General features: G+C 47.5%; 3 protein-coding genes across 4 annotated transcripts; 2 read left to right on the top strand and 1 right to left on the bottom strand.

Annotated features, from left to right (window-relative positions):
* The first annotated feature begins 1,040 nt into the window (after positions 1-1,040).
* BECN1 (beclin 1) lies at positions 1,041-12,043 on the top strand. Of its 2 annotated transcripts, XM_078065769.1 has the most exons (13): positions 1,041-1,199; positions 1,474-1,602; positions 3,770-3,837; positions 4,921-4,979; positions 5,427-5,495; positions 5,646-5,730; positions 5,844-5,986; positions 6,134-6,328; positions 7,435-7,581; positions 8,970-9,119; positions 9,631-9,691; positions 10,133-10,275; positions 11,020-12,043. In XM_078065769.1, the coding sequence occupies exons 2-13, from the start codon at positions 1,476-1,478 to the stop codon at positions 11,186-11,188; spliced, it is 1,416 nt and encodes a 471-aa protein (XP_077921895.1). In that variant the 5' UTR covers positions 1,041-1,199; positions 1,474-1,475; the 3' UTR covers positions 11,189-12,043. The 2 variants fall into 2 exon arrangements, with proteins under 2 accessions (XP_077921895.1, XP_077921896.1); XM_078065770.1 differs by lacking the exon at positions 5,427-5,495 and having other exon boundaries at positions 1,042-1,199.
* Positions 12,044-12,568: 525 nt separating this feature from the next.
* Positions 12,569-19,405, bottom strand: CNTD1 (cyclin N-terminal domain containing 1). Its single transcript, XM_036095427.2, has 7 exons — positions 19,237-19,405; positions 16,266-16,341; positions 15,839-16,007; positions 14,716-14,878; positions 14,114-14,258; positions 13,399-13,495; positions 12,569-12,825 (listed from the first exon to the last, which is right to left on the bottom strand). Exons 1-7 carry the CDS (start codon positions 19,403-19,405, stop codon positions 12,655-12,657), a joined length of 990 nt encoding a protein of 329 aa, XP_035951320.1. The 3' UTR covers positions 12,569-12,654.
* Positions 19,406-19,745: 340 nt separating this feature from the next.
* Positions 19,746-20,839, top strand: COA3 (cytochrome c oxidase assembly factor 3). Its single transcript, XM_036095434.2, has 2 exons — positions 19,746-19,996; positions 20,338-20,839. The coding sequence occupies exons 1-2, from the start codon at positions 19,783-19,785 to the stop codon at positions 20,442-20,444; spliced, it is 321 nt and encodes a 106-aa protein (XP_035951327.1). The 5' UTR covers positions 19,746-19,782; the 3' UTR covers positions 20,445-20,839.
* The last annotated feature ends 434 nt before the right edge of the window (positions 20,840-21,273 follow it).

Raw genomic sequence — 21,273 nt, 5'->3', positions numbered from 1 at the left:
GTCATTGATGGTTTAGAAAGCTTTAATTTCTAAGGAGTAAAATTCCATATTTTCCTCTTTGGTTTCTGATTTTCATGTCATACTTAGACTTTCTCCACTCCAAGATTATAAAAAATATTCACTAATGCTTTCATCTAGTACCTTTAACCATTGTGTTTTTGATGCTTAAATTTGGACCAACTTGGAGCCTCTTTTGGCATAAACAGGGAGGTAGAGATTTAGCTCTCTGCTATCTACATGACTCTTTGGCTCCAATCATCACTTATTAAGTAGCTCATTTCCCCACCGATTTGAAATACTAGCTTTTACCACATACTAAATCCCCTGTAAACTTGGTCTATTTTTGAACTATATTATGGTCCATTGATTGTGGTCTATTCCTGCACCAAGACAAAAATGTTTTAGTTTTATAATTTTAATAACTGAATACTTGATATCTGAAGCGCTTGATTTTTCCTAATTAATAACTGAAATTTTATATCTTTTTTAAAGATTTTATTTATTTATTTGAGAGCGAGAGAGAGAAAGCACAGAGGGAGAGTGTGAGGGAGAAGCAGGCTCCCCGCTGAGCAGAGAGCCCGATTCGGGACTGGATCCCAGGACCCTGGGATCACGACCTGAGCCGAAGGCAGATGCTTAAACGACTGAGCCACCCAGGTGCCCTGTAACTGAAATTTTAAAATACACAATAAAACACGATAAAATTTACCTCCTCACCTTCCCCTCCAAGTGTGTCTACCACTCTTTCAGGGGCATTTGAAAGAAGCCCAGCTCCCCCAAGAGGAAACTTTTAAAACTGATACTGCAAGAAGAATTAAAGTGGTTCCGTTCAGAAGTAACAAATCTAAAGAAAAGTCACAGAATTACAGATCGGGTGAGGCTCCTCACTCTTTTCCAACTCGATCCTTGCATCTCCCCTGGCTACCATTGCCCACCGGCCCATGCCTGCCGCGCTTCCCAGCTCAGCCTCTAGGTGGCGCGGCGGGGCCCGTCAGCGAGTAGACCGGGACCGACCTCCCGAGCGACAGCAAGACGGTCATGACGTCACGTCCCGTCCGGGCGGAAGTCCTCTGCTGGCCGACCGGGAAGTAGCAGAAGACTGGGCGATGGCAGCTCTGGAGGCCTCGCTCCGGGGCAGACCCGACGCCACGGTGCCCCCGCGGTAGACCGGACCAGGGTGGCGGGCTCCGGGTCCCGAGGTGACGAGCGTCGGGGGCTGAACCGAGGCTTTAGAAGGGAACCTGGGAACCCTGACAGCCCCTGTCGAAGCCGCTCCCTGACTCTGGGCTGGTAAACTGCCTTTGCCAGGGCTGCCCCGGAAACGGGTCCGCCTGGTGTCCGACCGCTCCTACAGGGAACGGCGTGGGGGAGGATTTGCCCCGTTCACTGTACCAGCAAGGCAGGTGGTAGCCCCGGACCTAGGGTTCAAGGGCTCTGATTCAACCTAACATCGCCTCCTCTCTACCACGCCAGGGATGGAGGGGTCTAAAACCTCCAGCAGCACCATGCAGGTGAGCTTCGTGTGCCAGCGTTGCAGCCAGCCCCTGAAACTGGACACGAGCTTCAAGATCCTGGATCGTGTCACCATCCAGGAGCTCACAGGTCAGGGAGACCCTTGGAAAGAGGGTGGTCAAGATCGTGGAAAGTGGGCAATTTTGGAGATGTAGGTCTTAAGGTGGCTATCTTTGTAATCTGCCACAAACTTGCTGTGAACCTAGGAAAGTCATTTCATCTCTAGGCTCCCTGTTTTGTCATCGGGAGCGTGAAGGAGTTCTGACATTGTGCTTCTGAGAACTTCCTATTTTAAGGAAAGGTCCTTAGTTTTCTGCTCTTGCTGTTTCAGAGTAAAGGAATATGTATATATAATAATAAACGGTATTTGATGAGGGCTTATCATATAGCAGTGCATTACATGCATTACATTATTTATCCCTGCAACAACCCCAATGGAAGAGTACAGTCATCATTTTACAGATGAGGGATTGAGGCTCAGAGAGGTTAAGTGACTTATCCAATGGCCAACAGCAGGTAAATGGAGGAACAGAGTCTAAAAATCCCAAGAAGTGAGATGAAGTTAGAGACAAAAGAAAGAAAAGACTGAATAGGTAGTTTAAGCTCTAGGGTCCAGAGTCAGCCTGCTTGGATTTAAATCATAAGTGTCATTTACTAGCTGAACGGCTTTTTGCAAGTTACTTTACTTTCTTTTTTTTTTTTTTTTAAGATTTTATTTATTTATTTGACAGAGAGATAGAGAGAGAACACAAGTAGGCAGAGGGAGAGGGAGAAGCAGACTCCCCGCAGAGCAGGGAGCCCGACGCGGGACTCGATCCCAGGACCCGGGGATCATGACCTGAGCCAAAGGCAGCCGCTTAACCGACTGAGCCACCCAGGAGCCCATGTTACTGTACTTTCTAAGCCTGGGTTTCTTGGTTTCTTTATCTGTAAAAGGTAAAACGACCTCAGGGTAGTTGTAACGATCAAATATGATGAAGAACATAAGTACTTAGGGATATGCTGGGCAAATAGTACTCAAGTGTTAGCTATTATCATTGCTACCAACTTCTCTTTTTGAGTGGAATTAACTCTTTAATATGTTTTTAACCTTTTATTACAGAAAATTTCAATCATATAGTCAAGGGAATAGCATAACGAGCTCCCTCATATCCATCACCCAGCTTCAACCATAAGCCACATTCTGCCATTCTTGTGTTCTCTGTATCTTCGCTCACCTCCCATCCCCATTCAATTATTTTGTTTTTTATTCTTTTTTAAAAATGTCATGCCTTTAAATGTACAAATCTTAGCTGTACATTTTTGACAAAATGGATACACTCATGTTACTCAGATCACTGGGATGTAGAAAGGTTTCATCTTCCCAGAAAGTTCCCTCGTGTTCCTTCCAAGTTACTCTGGAGGAAAGGGGATGTTAACTTTTGTTATGGAAAACTTCAGAGTATATAAGGAACCTTCACATACCCATCACCTAGCCTCGATAATTATCAGTGCATATTTAAATCATGTTTCATCTACAGCCCCATCTATTCCCCTCCCACCCCGAATTATTTTGGAGCAAATCCCAAACATAAAAATACAGTAAATGTTTTGGTAAGTATTTTTGAAAGATAAGGTGTCTTTTTAAAAACACAATCATGGGGCGCCTGGTGGCTCAGTCATTAAGTGTCTGCCTTTGACTCAGGTCATGATCCCAGGGTCCTGGGATTGAGCCCCACATCGGGCTCCCTGCTCAGCGGGGAGCCTGCTTCTCCCTCTCCCACTTCTCCTGCTTGTGTTCCCTCTCTTGCTGTCTCTCTCTCTGTCAAATAAATAAATAAAATTAAAAAAAAACCCACAATCATGATACTACAGTGGGAAAAATTTAACAATTCCTTAATCTGATTTAATGGGGGTAAGGGGAGGAAGACAAAAGATTTATCTATGTGCAAATGGTACTTTAAGAAAAAGGTGGAGGTGGGAGTGGTGATGAGGATTTTTTTTGTTTTCCCATACTTTCATACACACTCCAGCTTTTTTTTTTTTTTAAGGTTTTATTTATTTGACAGAGAGAGGACAAGTAGGCAGAGCAGCAGGCAGAGGCAGAGGGAGAAGCAGACTCCCCGCTGAGCGGGGAGCCTGACACGGGACTCGATCCCGGGAACCTGGGATCATGACCTGAGCCGAAGGCAGACACTTAACTGACTGAGCCACCCAGGCGCCCACACTCCAGCTTTGTTAAGACTCTTCCTAACTCTAATATTTTCCTTATCCTTAGCTCCATTACTTGCCACAGCCCAGGTGAAACCAGGAGAGACCCAAGAGGAAGAGGCTAACTCAGGAGAGGTATGCAACACTGCAATGCACACTGGGTTTCTGCAGGGTACTTGGTGCTTCAGGAGTCCCCAGACCTTTGGGATCTCTGGTTAACAAGAGATGTTCTACATGATCGGGCCACTGTGGGTCATCAGGGAGATCCTGAAGTGCACCTGAGGTCACACGATGACTGAATGAGGCATAATTAAAAAATGTGGGGAGAGGCTTTTTATTTGAAGCAGAATTACAAGCCATTATAGGTGGGAGACAAGATGATCTGTGTGTCCAGGTCATCCCAAGGCATGCCTAGTTTACATCCGTTGTCCTAGCTAATTATTAATATTCACTCCTCTCCGTTCTCAAAAGTAGCTTGGTTTGGACTAGAGTGTGATTACTCTAGCCAGAAAGGATTGTCAGTATTAGAGAACATGTCATGTTTATTTATTTAAAGATTTTATTTGAGAGTGCATGCGCACGAGTGGGGGCGGGGAGGGCAGAAGGAGAGGGAGAAGCAGACTCTCTGCTGAGCAGGGAGCCCAATGCGGAGCTTGATCCTGGGACCCTGAGCTCATGACCTGAGCCGAAGGTAGATGCTTAACTGACCGAGCCATGCAGGCGTCCCAAACATGTCATTTTTAAACTGTGATAATGTCAGTGATAATTTTCTTTGTCAAAGGTAGATGTCATAAGAATTTGATCATATATAAATTATATCAAAGTATCAAAAGCATATAAATTATCTACTTTGTTGTATGCCATGGCAAACTTCATTGCAATCTGATCTGGCTTTTTCCCTGTGCTGTGATTCAGGGCATTCTTTCCCCTACCCCTAACTGGTAAGTGTTGAGAAAATACAAATTTAACTACAATAGAGTATAACATAGGAGATGTTTCCCACAAAAAATCACTTGGGACTTGGGGTTTGTCTGTACCAGGGGTCCTTTCTTAGTGCACATATCCAAGGATTGGCTAGGTAACACCTATTTCTTAAGTCTCTGTGGTTTATCAAGTCCTGCAGTTGTCCATCAAGGGTAAAGCCAGATATTGCTGAGACTGTTTGGGGCTCCACCTCTAAGCTGCCAGAATTCTAACGCCCTCTTATTTCCTTCCCAGGAGCCATTTCTTGAAACTCGCCAGGATGGTGTCTCTCGCAGATTCATCCCCCCAGCCAGGTGCCTACCACTCCCCAGCCCCCTGTTCCTTGCCAAAGGCCAGTAGAATTTTAATGGAACCCAGAATTGAGACCTGGAGCCAGGTGATGGAGATAAATCACCGAGCCTTTTGGCTCTTCCAGAAAAGATGTATTCTCTTATACCTGGCCCATCACTTTCCAGTATTGGTTTTCCCTGTAGCCATTCACACAGTGGGAAGGGACAGTGGCTGTCTTGATGAAGAATCAAGAAAAGTCTGAGGGAGTGAATGACTAATAAAAGAGATGGGCTCTTGAAAAGCTTTAAAATAGTAGATGTTGTTAGACGTTCAGGTTCTTAGTTGTTGATGCATGTGAAGGCTACTGGCGAGTGGTATGATATTTAAAAATGGTCTTTCCTGATTCTCCTTCCTTTTCTACTGTAGACACACACACGTGTCAGTTTTTGATGCCCCCTCTCCCTCCTTAGTCCATCCAGGCCAACCTTCGTGCTGAGTGCCCCTGTGGAAGACCAGCATGGCCTTCCCTTGGGAGAGAGGTACCCTTGGGAGGTCAGTCGGGCTAGGAGTGGGTATGCGCCTTGAGGCCCCTCAGCCGGTGCTTGAGAGTCTCTGCCACTGAACCTGCAGTAGGTGGAGGAGGCCTCTCTGCTCCCTCATGTGGCCCGTGGGCGGGGGGCTGTCTGCAGGATGATGTCTACAGAAAGTGCCAACAGCTTCACTCTGATCGGGGAGGCATCTGATGGCGGCACCATGGAGAATCTCAGCCGAAGACTGAAGGCAAGTGGGCAGTGTTGCAGCGTCCAGCGGTGGGCCTGGCTGCTAGAGCGGGTGGCCCGACAGGTCGCCTGGGGCAGGCCCTACCCTGACTCTCCCCCACCCCACACTTCCAGGTCACTGGGGACCTTTTTGACATCATGTCAGGCCAGACCGATGTGGATCACCCGCTGTGTGAGGAATGCACAGACACTCTTTTAGACCAACTGGACACTCAGCTCAACGTCACTGAAAATGAGTGTCAGAACTACAAGTGAGTGCCTCTAGAACTAGTGCCCGGAACCCGAGAGCTGTGCCTGCTCTCAGACTGCTTGGCTCTTCCCCGGGAGCTGTGCTCCACTCAGGTAAACAGCGTAACAGGTTCCCTGCGGTGAGTATATTCTGCCTGTGTCCTTGGCAGACGCTGTTTAGAGCTCTTAGAGCAGATGAATGAGGACGACAGTGAACAGCTACAGAGGGAGCTAAAGGAGCTGGCATTAGAGGAGGAGAGGCTGATCCAGGAGCTGGAAGATGTGGAAAAGAACCGCAAGATAGTGGCAGAAAATCTCGAGAAGGTCCAGGCTGAGGCTGAGAGACTGGATCAGGAGGAAGCTCAGTGAGTGGTCACCCTGTTCCTCTGTCTTCCTGGCCTCGACACTCCAGGAGGAGAAGTGGCTTCTCACGGACTGTGTCTGAGTAGTTTGTAAGCTGCAGTCACCTGCCATTTGGCAGCTTGTCTGCTCCAGATCCCACATACTGTTTCCAGGCCCTATTTCTTGAGGGCTGTTGGGAGGGTTCTGTATGAGGGGTCCGCCTAATTAAGTGAAAAAAGCATGTCGGTTAAATAGAGAGCAGAGAAACGAGGGTTCTAGTTGCCTTTCTGCCGTGTAGGGAACTGTAAGTCAGCCACCCAACCTGGCATCCTCTGGAAAGATGAGCATGTTGGCCTACATTCGTTCCTTCCCGGCCCAAAAATTCCACTGGTGATCTTTTTTTTTTTTTTTTTTTAAGATTTTATTTATTTATTTGACACAGAGACATAGCGAGAGAGGGAACACAAGCAGGGGGAGTGGGAGAGGGAGAAGCAGGCTTCCCGCTGAGCAGGGAGCCCGATGTGGGGCTCGATCCCAGGACCCCGGGATCATGACCTGAGCCGAAGGCAGACGCTTAACGACTGAGCCACCCAGGCGCCCCTCACTGGTGATCTTGACCTGAGAGAGCCCTCTATCCAGAGGAGGAGACCCAGTGTCAACACTAACTAAAGTTGGGGAAGTGATGGACAGAGAAAAAAGTTACTTTTTTCGAAGTCGTGAATGAGTTCCCTTGGAAATGGTGTATGCTAACTATAAAGGACAGTTACGTGCACAGAAGTGAAGTTCTGGAAGTTCAATTACCGTCATTTCACAGAAGAAGCCACTCTTAACCCCCTCACCTCACTTTCGTAAAAGACCAGAAATACGAGAGGCGCATGGCCTTGGTTTAGGAGAGTCCTATTTTCCTCTGCCCTTTGCATATGGGCAGCTAGAATTTGAGACCTTTCTGTCCCCTGCAGACAGAACAGCTAGGGCCTGTATGTTCCTTTGAATGGGATCTGTGCCAAATGGAAAGGATGCTGTAACTAGGTCTCACCAAAACCACCAGACTAAATTGTTATGAGGAGTGGTGAGAGAGAAATTTCAGCCCCAAACCAACCGCCTTCAATGGCCACCTTGCTGCTCACAGGTATCAGAGGGAGTACAGTGAATTTAAGCGACAACAGCTGGAGCTGGACGATGAGCTGAAGAGTGTGGAAAACCAGATGCGTTATGCCCAGATGCAGCTGGACAAGCTGAAGAAAACTAATGTCTTCAATGCGACCTTCCACATCTGGTAATGCGGGCCGGAGGGTGAGGAGGGCCTGGGGAGCACTGCACGCCTGCACCTTAGCTGCTGACCACTAGGCCGAGGCGGCCGCCTCCCCCGAAATCAGACTGTACACGGTCGCCCCGTCCGGGCTGCTTTTGTTCCCTGTGATGGGATAGGCACCTCTGGGGGTTGGAATTCTAGAGCTTGGTGACATCCACTCCCCCAAGGAAAGGAAAAGATCTGAGCCCTCCAGTCCCACGAAAACCTTGTCATCTGCCTGGGTGCTGCCCCTAGGATCACTGATGTATTTATTCGACGTTTTGTCCATTTAACTAGTATTGCTGAGCATCTCGTACATGGCAGGCACCGTGTTAAGCACCAGAAGGGCAACAGCACACAACATGTGTTCTACCTTCTAGTTGCTTAGAATCTCGTGGAAGGGATGGGTATGTGATAGGCAGTTGTAATGCGACGTGATAACCGTGAACCTCAGGGGGGCTCTGGGGCCACATAAAGGCACTTGGCTCAGTTTGGGAAGGCCACATGGAAAGTTTGCCCCAGGGGAGGTTGATGTTGAAGCTGAGACATGAAGTGGAAGTCTGCAGGGGGGGTTGTTCCTGGTAGAGGAACGTCATGTGCAAAGAAACAGAGGAACGTGGGAGTGGTGAGTCCGGAGACCTGAAAGGAGCTTATTGTGACTGGAGATTGAGTGTAAAGGGGAGAGTGACAGGATATGAAACTGGAGAGTGACCAGTTCCCCGGGGAGCTCGTAGGCCTCATGAAGGGATTTGGGCTTCATCCAAAGGGCAGTGGAAACCACTAAAGCATTTTAGGCAGAGAGCTGACATAATTAACATTTGCGTTTGTGAATCATCCCTTCACCTGCGGAGTGGGAAGTGTTGGGGGCAGGAGGGCAGTGCCAGTGGTAAGGAGACTTGTCAGTAGGACTCTAAGCAGGAAAAGACAGAGCAGCGGCATTGAGCTTGGAAAAAAGTAGATAGATTGAAGAGATTTAGGAAGTCCAATCAAGAGAGCTTGGTGGTTTTTGAGGGGAGGGAGCAGAGAGAGAGCATTCAAGAATGATGTCCCCGTTTCTGCTTTGGCATCTGAGCACAAGGAGAGAGATGACAACTCGCGTTTGGACACGTATTTAAAGTGCCAAGTAGAGGGGCACCTGGCTGGCTCAGTCGGTAGAGCATGCGACTCTTGATCCTGGGGTCGTGAGTCCAAGCCCCACGTTGGGCATAGAGCTTACTTAAATAAGTAAATAAAGTGCCAAGTAGAGCTTAGGTATGTGAATGTGGAGATGAGGAGAGAGATTTATGTGAGGGTTTAGGTGCGAGCAGGAAGTCTCAAATTGCTGAGTGTTAAGGTCTCCCTGTATTTCCCCCCACCCTCCTGCCTTCCTCCAGGCACAGTGGACAGTTCGGCACAATCAATAACTTCCGACTGGGTCGCCTGCCCAGTGTTCCCGTGGAATGGAATGAGATCAATGCTGCCTGGGGTCAAACGGTGTTGCTGCTCCATGCCCTGGCCAATAAGATGGGTCTGAAATTTCAGAGGTAAGAAATGCCCCCCTTTCTTGGGGTGTGGCGTGTCCTTGATATAATCTGTATCTCCAGCTTGGTACTCTGCAGTGGCAGGAGCCCTTGCTCCCAACACACTGAGAGTTTTCTGTCTGTGGAGACCCCGCTTCTGATTCTCCCCCTGACGACAGGACTCTTTCCACTCATCGAGCAGCCTTTGGACTGCACGACCCGAGCTGTGGTCCCCAGCCCAGCATCTCTAGAACCTTGGTGGTTCCTCAAGCTGTTTTCAGCTTTTGTTTTTTTCAGCCTAAACAAAACCTACACGTACCAATGAAAGGCCCCCAGACGATTATATAATAAATGTAGTTCGTTCGGTAAACAACATCTTTTAAACACGGAGTCTATGGGGAGATGAGAGAGAGGGGTGGGAATAATAAAAGTAGCCCTTGGGTAGGATGAAGCCTGAAAATCACTGGGTTATAACATTCCAGTAATCACTTTAGCAGGAGTCCTGTATCCATCTCCACGTGCATCTCCATTTTAGGTATCGACTTGTTCCCTATGGAAACCATTCGTATCTGGAGTCTCTGACAGACAAATCTAAGGTATTCCGGGAAGCCCCATTTTCAGTGCAATGCAGAATCCTTGTACCTCCTGACGGAATGGTTTACTTTTGATAATAGCATTTCTTAGTTTCTTTCTTCAAGGTGTCTCGTGATCCCATGTCTTGTTGAATGTCTTGTCTAGGTCAGGATTAGCTCTTCGGGGCCTGGAGACACAAAGTAGGTTTTTACAATCCGTTGAAAAGGGCTAAGGGCAGACCAGAGGAGGAGGTGTATGTAGGGTGGGAAAGGAATCACTGCGAGATTGTTTAATCCACTTCCAGTGATGCTGAAGCAGACTAGGAGCCTCACATGGGCCCGAGTTGGCTGTTTCCAGCGCAGTACAGACAGAACATGACTCGAGAGGTTGCTGGGCTTGGGAACAGTCTCTGGTAGCCTGTCTCGGTGCCATCCCCTTAGCTGGTTCTCTCTCTTCTTGGGCAGGAGCTGCCGTTATATTGCTCTGGGGGGTTGCGGTTTTTCTGGGACAACAAGTTTGACCATGCCATGGTGGCTTTCCTGGACTGTGTGCAGCAGTTCAAAGAAGAGGTAGAGAAAGGCGAGACCCGTTTTTGTCTTCCTTACAGGTCAGTACCCCCTAATGCTGAATGAACCTGGAGTAGGACCAAATTGAGCAGAATTGAAGGGACAGTAAGAATGGAAGCAAAACATAGTGTAAATGGTGGGAAAGCAGAAAATGCTGCAAAATCACATGACACTGGTGGGCAGAGACGGATGCAACGCTCTGAGCAGGACCGAATGTGACCGCCTGGTCCCTGAGGAGAAAGAATATTCTCTTCGGTGCTTTGGGGGGGATTTTCTTAGCACAGAGCTCAAATCGGCTCTCTGATTTCAGGAAGCTTTTTCCCTTAAGCCCTTGGAAATAGACAGGAATGCCTCCTTTGGTCAAATTTTGTAGGAGCCCAGTGATAGAAGGAGACCTTAGTTCAAGAGGGTGAGGCCGAGCTGCTTCTGCCACCCCAAAACAAAGCATTTCTATTCTTCTGCCTCCCTTCTCTCCCCATGAGTTCAGGGATGCCTAGGAAAACAGTCAGGAGTACTGTAACCCCCACGTGCCCTCTGCCCCAGGCTTCTCATTTGTTTGGGTGTGTGTCCTGTCCCTGTACTCGGCAATGACAATGAGGCTCTTGTGACAGCCTTCTTGATGTTTGGCTTTCAAGCAAATCCAAAATACACTACCATTCCTGGCCAAGAGTTCTTTAATAGGTAAAATGACGCGAATGGTCCCATGATCACGTCCCTGCCCGTTTGCCGGAACGGACTTAACTCGGGTCTCAGTTGCTAACGAGCTCTGCTGTGTTCACCTGCAGGATGGATGTGGAGAAGGGCAAGATTGAAGACACAGGAGGAAGTGGCGGCTCCTATTCGATCAAAACGCAGTTTAACTCTGAGGAACAGTGGACAAAAGCTCTCAAGTTCATGCTGACGAATCTTAAGTGGGGGCTTGCTTGGGTGTCCTCACAGTTTTATAACAAATGACTTTTTTTTTCCTTAGGGAAATGTTTGCCTTAAAGGCTTTAAATTTTGTTTTGTTTGCAAAGAGAAAAAATGTTTTAAATTAAATTCGGGTACTATTAAACAGCACATGTTTACAATACCAAAAAAGAAAAAAAATTCACAAAAGCCACTTTATTTTAGGGTATCATGTGACAGATAGTTTCCAGAGCTACCAGCCTTTGTCATAGTTTTGACTCTTAACCCCATACCTTCCTTGCCCTCTCTCCCCTCAAAACAACTAATTTAAATTTGCTTTTGTTGTTGTTGTTGTTGTTGTTAACTGAGTTGAATTGAGATTGATGTGTTTTCATTGGGTTTTATCTATCTCAACTTCCTGCACTTACAATATGAACTAGAAACTTTTTTTTTTTTTAAGATTTTATTTAGTCATTTGACAGAGAGAGACACAGCAAGAGAGGGAACACAAGCAGGGGGAGTGGGAGTGGGAGAGGGAGAAGCAGGCTTCCCGCGGAACAGGGAGCCCCATGCGGGACTCAATCCCAGGACCCCGGGATCATGACCTGAGCCGGACGCAGATGCTTAACAACTGAGCCACCCAGGCGCCCCATGAACTAGAAACTTCTGTCTCCACTGAGACAACGAGATGTGTGAGACGTACACTTGGATAACGTGAGAAAGTGACACATAAGCTTTGGTCACCAGGTGGTGTGATTGGAAGCTTGAAATTTAACACTTGTCCTTTCTCAGTTCTCGTGCTGACTGCCTATTCTGCTCTCTGTTAAAAATATGAAATGGTGTTTGATATTGTCTGAGACATTATGGAAAGATTTAATTATTTGTAATAAAAGATTTACTGCAGTCTGATAACTGCCCAGAGGTGCGCTGTTGGGTTTTTTGTTGACTAAGATAGAGTACTTTATATGCTGGGAGTATTGAGTTAAAGTGCAAGTATGTGGAAATCCTGTCGAAACATGTTTAGAGATGGATTAGTGTTAGTTTTAAAAAAGACTCGTGGAAATAGTCAGCTGTAGAGGAAGCCCCGTTTGTGTACATCTCAAAGACAGAACAGAGATGTTAAGCTAACTTTAAGGGGAAATAAAGGCTGCCTCCTTGATGCTCAGTCAAGGTCACCCAAACAGTCCCAGTTTTCAGGCCCCTGGTTAATACTAATTTCCATGTCTGGTGTTCTCTCTCAATGAAATGAACAGTTAAGGAAAAGCTATAAATATCTTGTTAAACAAAAACGAACCAACTTCACTAATGTTCTGTCTCCTCCCAGCTCCTTGACATTTTCAGTCTGATTCGGCAAAAAGGACATGCTTGTCAACTTTAACTCTTTCTCTGACGCAGAAAAAGGAGCATGGAGTTGGAATACAAAACTTAGTTCAAAAGATACTCGGAACTTTTGTCCCAAGTCTGAGAGTAAACAAAAGGAGGGCTGAGCGCCGTGATGGAAGACTGCTTCTACTCGGTGCCTTGAGTGCGCCTCATGTGTTGGAGGAGGCGGTGGCCCTCAGGGCTCTGGCCTCCAGGTGGGGGGGAACAGGCTGCTGTCGCCCCGGAGTGTTGGCTCCCACGCTGTGAGTCAGGATTGCATAAGAGAACTCAGCAATGCTTTCCAAGGCAATGCCAGTGATGCTCTGCAAATGCCCCACAACCTTCAGAGACAGACAGATTTAGTATTACTACACAATCTCAGCATGTTTTAGCGTACAGAGAGGCACGATGCTTGGGCTGTTCTCTCACGCCAGATGTAAATTTTTTTGTTTCTCTGCGTTTACAGAGAAGATTAAATCCAGATCCAGTGTTTGCCAATGGCCAGATGACATTAGGATCCCTTTACCCTGATAGTGTTAGCCTGGAAAGTTTCTGCTAGACAGTTCATTTCTAGAGATAAGATCTGTGAAATATGACGAGGGCATTTGGGCCTAGACATTGTCTTCTATTGGGGAGGATATACTTACTGGACCTGAACATAACAATGGGTTATCATCAGAAAGGGAAAGGAACAAGCTGAACGTGATCCTCCATTTCCAGCTCCACAAGGGGAAAACTGGAGAGCGCTTTTCAGACCTACCCTAGTGTTTCCTCCCCCAAATCCTGCTTATTCATCCTCATGCTGGGTCTCGATTTATTTTTTACAAGTTGTCTTCTCTTTTCCTTTAACCGATGGGAGAATGCTTTCTATTAAGTGAATTCTGATCATGCCAGTCCTGCTCAGTGGTGCGCACCTGGCTCCAACACTCGTGGTTTTGGATGAAAGCACTCGCTGCAATGATTCCTACTGCCAACAGCATGAAGTCTTCCTTCACTGAAACAAACTTTTCCCTGAGAGATTAAAACCATATTAATTTTGGAGCTTGAGTGGAACTTCATCTTCCAAATCCTAGGGCCATGGGACTTCAACTATGAGTTGTTTTTGTTGATCATCTTGGACTTTTTTAGATATGGAAGGAAATGGCTAATTGGCCCCCTCCCCTAACCCACCTGGGATCCTGACTGGTTTATCCGCCTTTGTTGTCCCATCTGTCTCCCTAACAAATGTAACTGCAACTGTGAGCCTTTTTAGCAGTCTGACTTTACAGTAATCAAACACTTTTGTCCCAGTCGCCACCCTGTGACTGGCTTTTTTTCCTAAGCGGCTAAAAGGCAGTCTAGTAATCTCAAATCGAAGCAGAAGTAAAGGAGGAACTATGAAAAAGAAAGTATGTTAATTACCTGCAGTCATTTAAATTTAAAAGCAAAATCCTTTTGGGTTTTTGCTGATTGGGCTCAGTCATCTGCATCTAAGCAACATACTGGGAGTTCATTAAAACTGGGTAACCTGCGCAGGTTATCTGTGGACTGGATGCCTATTGGGTAAATTCCATTCCCGTGGTATGTTCTCGAGGTGTGCTCCTAACTCGCTGTTTCTGGAAGAAGCCTACCCTAAAGGAGTTGCCTTACCCTTGCAGCTGACTGGGTACGGAGTTTTCAATCGAAGCCCTCAGCAGGCTCTCGTATATGGGTTCGTGCAGGAGATAGACAAGGTCGAGCAGGGTCAGGCAGGTTGCGTGCAGCTGTGTGGCCGGGACCAAGCAGCCATTGTATCCTAGATGGGGTATGGGCATGGCAAAGAGTGGTAAGTGGGTCCTCTCTGAGCATAATCACCACTGACATGTGACAAAGCTCTTGAGCTAATGTGTTCTACTGTAGGAAACCTCTTTAGTTGGAGGTCAATTTCAAAGGATAAAGGGAGAGATAGAGAAATCTCCATCTGCCGTGTATATACAATTAGAGTATATTTGTTTGTTCCCCTCTTATCTCATGCCTCTCTAGAAAATCACCTCTTTGATCCTGCAATAAGAGAGTGCCTAGTGAGTCCAAATAGAAGCCAGGTGCTGAGACCTGAATTTCCTTCCCTGACAGGTACCAGACTCCGTCATCCCAGGCTTCCTGCTGTTTCTCATCAGCGGGTTCTGCCCACTGCTTCCAAGCCCCTGAGCACATTCTTATTGCCTTCTATGGAAGATTCCAACCCACATCCCCTGACACACTTAATACAGTACCTAAAACCTCCAGAAGCATCTCCACATATGCCAGGGGAGTGGGCAGATTGATTTGGAAGTTCAGGGACTTCAAAACATCAAGCTCTGACTCCAGCAGTTCTTCTTTAGTGTGCACATACCCTAGAGACTGGAGGAAATTCAGGACTGTAACGTTGCTGATAATCTGAGCAAAGAAAAACAAAACAGTGAGAGGGAGAGAGAGAAGGGTGTCAGACTAAAGGTCACACATCTTGGCATGGCATACAAAGCTTTTCACAATCCAGCCCATGCCTTCATCGTGTCTTCTCTCTTGGCAATTGCCCCTCACGCCCCACGCTTGTCATATAGGATTACTTGCAGTTCCCGAGCCCGTCCAGTTCTCCAAGCCCGTACACGTGCTGCTTCCTGTGTCTGGACCCTCCCTCTCCTCTCTCCCTGCTTTCCTGAACTCCTCTCCCTCTTTCTTAGCATCCACCCATCTCCTACCCACGCCTACCTACCCCCTTCAAGAAGTCATTTTCTCTAAATACACTTCCTTGACTTTCCAAGGCCACAGAGGTACACTACACTAATCGGAGCACCCTCCCACATTATTTGCCTGTGTGTCTTCTCCCATTGGATAATAGATTCCTTGAGTGCGCAGGCAATATTTTTACTTGTTGTACCCATGGCACCTAGTGCAGCCTCTGGCCATAGAAGACAGTGAATCTTTGTTGCGGGAATGGTATTTTACCATACAGGCAGTGGGTAGGGGCATGGAAACATTTTATCCTCTATAAATGTAACAGTTTGTCTTTAATACTGATACGCCTGTTGGCAATTCAGGCACCTTACGTAAACTGTCCTTGAGTCCAAGGGGAGGAAAGGTGACCTGTATAAATGATGGCATCTGTCCAGCAATTACACTTTGGGAACATAACTTCAGGCTATTTAAAAACTGCCTCTGTGTGACTGTGTATGTGTGTGTGTGTGTGTGTGTGTGTGCGTGTAGGAGGTGTGCTTATTTAGGAAGCATAATTGCACTCTGGAATTTCCACAGGAGTAGTAACACCTAACTTAGGAGGAGGTTTCTCACAGTTGCCTGTGGACGAGCTGGTTTCTGCTAACACTCAGGTGGTGCCCAGGAGGGACCCCAGCTCCTTACTTTGTAGTGGAAGGAAAGTTTGCTTGCCAGTTGAACACATGACACAAGACGCAGGATAAACTTGTTGAAAAGCTGCTCTTTCAGAGCTTTCCAATTCTGAGCCTCCTTCTTCTCTCTCAGCTGGATCGTGGCTTGCCTGTTCATATTCTCTGCCTGCTTAACCATAAACCTATAAGGAAGGGAAGGGGAGAGTAAACAATCCACACTCATCAAACTAAAGGCAGTTTGTGCTGCAAACTATGGGGTATCTCCTCCTCTCCAATCTCAGTCCCTGGCTGAGAAATGGACATTTGCAAGTAATAGAGGGTGCCAAACCAGGTCTCGCACTAAAGGGCGACTGTACTTTTTTTTCTTTTTTAAGATTTTTAAGAGTACATTAGTCCTTCTGAGAGGTACCACTCACAAAGGCCTATGCTCAGTGTTTTACCTTTCTAGGATTTCTACAGCCTGGTAGCTCACGGATTTCTCCAGACACCATTGTTCAGACAGGAGAAAAACAAACTCTGGCAAAACAAGAAAGAAGAGAGTAACTCACAAGGTGCAACCAAAACCACTCTGAACTCCTGGCATCGTGTAAAAGCCATGATGGGGCCAAGGGAAGAGGGTCAGGGGGTGAGAAAGGAGACTGAAACAACACAAGCTGAGCTGAGTTCCCTTTCCTGCCAACAGGCAGATCAGAGGCACGAAAAGGAGGCTGACTGAGCGCCAAAGACAAGGGCTTACCAAGCCCCCTCAGTGACCCTTGAGCCTTCCTGTGGGTCTCAGCTGATAAAAGGCTTGGCCAGCTACACACAAACATACCAGCTGGTCGAGCTGGCCTCTACACCATGCTGGGAACCTCCAGCTTCAAGGGAGAATCTTGGATGGATAAAAACCGTAACCCGTATATTCTGTTTTCAGTGGAATGTTGACAGGAACGGAAAAGTCCCTCCTGGAGCTTCAATATTCTTTATAACACTGTTTGTTTAGTAACCACCCTCTGGAGACCTCCCGTCGCTTTACAAACACGATTCACCTTACAGCGGACACCATCTCCCCACCACCGGTTTGTTGGGTAAATCCGTGGTGGCTGAGCCTCTCCCCAGGAGCACGTTTGTTACTGTGGAGTGGCTTGTTTTGAAGAAATAGCCCCTAAATCAGGGAACATAGCCCACTTTGGGGTGGGGGGGCACAGTCACTGGGGAAGTGGGAAGGGCAAGATACCTTGGCAAGATCTTAGGCCGCCTCTGTTTCTCTTTGAAAGAACAGCCCCAGATAGAATTTTATTTAGTTTGCAATATCATTAGAGGGTGGAAACAAGGGTAAATGTTACTTCTCAACAAAGGAAGCTCCTGTAGAACGTGGGACTTTTAGCACCGATCAGTAAAGAATTACGCATAGTCAAATGACCATGTGTCTTCAGAGAAAATTTGACTTTCTTAGGCACGTAGAAGTCATGCTAGCACAAAGCTGAACAGTCTATTTGACACACGTTATACGTATGTACAAAACCTTACTGTTACAGAAACTAAAGCCCTGCTAGCAGTGCCCAATGCAGAAGATAATTAGTTTAAGCAATTAAGCAAAGTATCCTAGAACACATAATTATGTGTTATTAGTCCTTTCATTTGCTGGAGTTTAGACCTTATTTCTGTTTTGTTTGTGTGTGAGTATATGGTTTGGTTTTGGTTTGGTTTGGGTCTGAATTATCTGGGCGATTGTTTCTATTTTCTAGTTTAATTTGCCAAGAAAACTGAGCTAGGGTTAGGTGCAATGGATGATGATTATGCCTCCCCTCCCTACCGGCTCTCCCTCCTGCACTACAAACACCCATCTGTTAACTGAAAGACCCTCCCCTTCTATCCTCTTAAGCTAGGGCTCTTTTATCTCCTTAGTTTCCATCACTGTTAACTTTCTTGAAAGCCTGGCTTAAACCTGCTGCTTCCACTTCCTCATGAATTCCTGAATGTTCTGTAGTTTGCCTTCTACTTTTCCCAACTTGCTAAAACAATGATCTCAAAGGCCAGCAAATATGTCCAAATTATTAAATAGCATCACCCTTTTGCAACCTTTATTCCGTCGTTCATATCCCTGAGGCATGTGAAACTGCCGACCATCATCCTTCTGGAAACTCTCTTGGCTTCCAAAGGTGTCTTGGTTCTATTCCTCCCTCCCCAACCATATTTTTAGTTCCCTTCATGACTCTTCTTCCTACTCCAATTGCCTGAACACAAAATGTCTCCCAGGGAACTGTCCTTGACTTGCTTCTCTTTTCTCCCTCTCAGACTCATTCTCTGTCAGTTTTATGAAGATACCTCCTAAACCTTTGTCTCTAGTTCTGACCTCTCTTCTGACTTATTTTTTAAACAGCTCACTAGAGACCCTCCTTTAGATGTTCTACAAGCACTTGAAACTCAGTAGATCCAAAAACCAAAGCTGTTCCTTTCCCAAACAACGGTCACATTTCCTCCTGTTCTCTTTTTTAAATGAATGTGTTTCTCTCAATGGCACCACTATACTCCCATTTTCCTAGGCTCAACCCTTTGGCATGGTCATCTTTGCCTTCTTCACCTCTTAAATTCATCCATTGCAGAGCCCCAGATTTTACCTCTGAAATGTTTTTAATCCATCCTCCCTTGTCATTCCCTCTGCCCTATTGCCTAAATTACTGACACAGACTCCACTGGTCTACCTCCCTGCTACCTGTCTCTACTCCAACAAACCATTCTTTACATCACAGCCAACATATTTTCTAGGGCAAAGGCTAAAGTCACATCACTCCCATATTTGAAAACCTTCAATGCCTTCTTGTTTCCCTACTAAGCTACATATAAACTCCTCCCCTTGGCATTCCACACGGAATGTCTCCAAACTACTTTTCTGGTCCTAATTTCAACTATTCTTCCACATGCTCCGGACAACCTGGACTTAAACACTGTACCCACACTCACCCCAAGCTTCTCTATTTCCATGGAATCATACCCTTTTGGTAGGAACGCTGTCCCTCTCCTCCACCTTCACCAACCAAAATGTCATCCTTCCTCGAGGTCTACCTTAATTCTTCCTGCCCTCGCCTCCCCCTATCACTCCTTTCAAACCCCATAAAAGCTTCTTTTATCTGGTATGTCACTCATCTAACCGTCCTTGAACCTAGTCATTTCCAGACTTGTTCTAATAGCCTCCAAAGCAGGGGCTGAATCTCCGTTCTGTCCCGCTCTCCCAAGGGGTGTGGAGAAGCACTCTGTACGGGTTGAAACCAAGGGTGGGGTGTCGGCGGATCTCGTTCATCACTCCATTCCCTGTAACTGGCATCTAGTAGTTACTAACAACACTTATTTGAATGAATAAGGTCAACTGAATCTCCAGGTTGGTGCCTCAAAGTCTCCCATGAAACCGGTTCCCCAGCCCTGCGTCCACACCCACGATCCGGGTCTCCCTGAAGCTGCCCATCCGGCCGGCAGCCTCCTGCACGGCTTGCTCATTCTGCTGCGCCAGGTGGAGCAGAGCGTCTTCTATCGTCTCTGTGGCCACGGCCCCGAACTGAAAGTCACTGAGGGAGGCCAATCTTGACCTCACAGGTCTGTCCATTTTCAGAAGCCTTTGGGGACACCTGGACGGCTCACTGGATCCATAAACCGACCCCCTTAGCTTCACTCCAGAACCTTTTGCCTTCTGTGTGCTTGTCTTCACCTCAAGTGTGAGGAAAACCCAATTCCCACCGCGGCCTCGAGCCCTCCACAGCCTTTTCCCGCCCCAACGGCCGCGAACCCCCTCAGCCAATCAGAAAGCTCGGCCGCTTGCCCCCTCCCCCTCCCCCCCCCCCGGCTCTTCCCCTAAGGCCAAGAGCCGCCCTCGCTTCGAGAAAGAAAACGCGGACTACAACTCCCAGCGTCCCCTGCTCCGGCCCAGGACTGCTGTTCCCAGCAAGCCTCGCGCCCTGCGACTAAGAAGGGCGGAGCGGCAACATGGCAACCCCGGGTGCTGGTGACCCTCTCCATGCTAAGAGTGGAAAGGCCCCTGTGGCTCAGCGCATCGACCCAACTCGGGAGAAGCTGACTCCCGAGCAGCTGCAATTCATGCGGCAGGTGCAGCTCGCCCAGTGGCAGAAGAGTCTGCCACAGCGGCGGACCCGGAACATCGTGACCGGCCTGGGCATCGGGGCCCTGGTGTTAGCTATTTGTATCCGTCCAGGCTGTAGGCTCAGGAGATGGCATAGGGGGGCAGGAGAAGGGGAGCAGAGGCGCGTAGTAGGGCAGTGTGGGGGTGCTAAAAAGAGCCCGAGCTGTGAAAGTCGTGGCCATTTCTGATGCCGAGCCAAGCGTTTAATGTATCTTAGTCATTTTAAAATGCTCTTTTGATATGACTTAATAATAACGGCATCGGGGTCGTGGCTCAGAAAAGCAGAGGGCAGAAGATCGAGCCACTAATTTGGGAGGGTGAGAGAGTAACAAGGGTGGTGGAGAAAGTCTGGGAAAGGCAATATGCACACTCCGAGAGATTTCCTGAACCCACTTCCCCAGATGGCTACACCTTCTATTCCGTGTCCCAGGAGCGTTTCCTAGATGAGCTGGAGGATGAAGCCAAAGCTGCCCGAGCCCGAGCCCTGGCGAGGGCATCAGGCCCCTGAACCGGATGGGCACTGCACGTCTCCAACCTGCTGGAGCCCCTTCACATGGTGGATGATGCCCCATGACCCTGTCGGAATCGAAGCCTGCACACAGCATCGTTGGCCTCGACCTTGGACGATGATTGAGCCCAAGAATTTTTTGCATTTGTCCAGGTCAAGGGAATATTGCCCACTTTACACAAACTGTGTCCAGTCACTGAGCCCTTCTTGTATTTTGTTTCTTTTGAGAGTTATATGACCTTGGCTTTTCTCAGGATTTCTGACTTTGTGGTTTACCCTCTTTACCTCCCAGGGGCTTAGCTGTTGTGGATGTGGCAGCTCTGTGTAGTGTTGGAGCCTAAAGTGGGAAAGATGGAGTTAGGTTGAGAATAATAAACTGAGTCACCTCTCTTGGAGCCAGATGAGTGTGTTCAGGCTGAGGGATGGCATGACTATGCTGGAAAGCATCATGGGCAGTAGCTGCAGCAGTGGTATTGCCCCAGGGAGCTGTAAATGTTTAACTAGAATTACTTTTCCCGTGAGATCTTTCCACCTGATTTAAGGGAGAGATCAGGGTGGGTCACTGGGCTGTGAGACTGAACCACGTCTTCAGGGAGGGAAGGTCACTCTTCTGTCCTCTACCCTTAAAACCAATACCTCCAACTTTCCTGCCTTTTCCCATTCTGAGAGAGAGGGGTAGATGAAAGATGAGGGACAGCCTTCCTTCTTTTAATTTCCACTTGGGCCTGCCTCTCTAGGCCTAAGGTGGGGTCTGGATGAGATCTTAGCTTGGTCAAGTGGATCGTTGACCTTGCAGTTTCCTCATGAACTGGCAGGCAGTCAGAAGGCT

Source organism: Halichoerus grypus, chromosome 2, assembly GCF_964656455.1.
Source record: "Halichoerus grypus chromosome 2, mHalGry1.hap1.1, whole genome shotgun sequence".
Taxonomy (NCBI): domain Eukaryota; kingdom Metazoa; phylum Chordata; class Mammalia; order Carnivora; family Phocidae; genus Halichoerus; species Halichoerus grypus.
The sequence above is the reverse complement of the archived record's forward strand: the minus strand, read 5'-3'. Positions and strand labels throughout refer to the sequence as shown.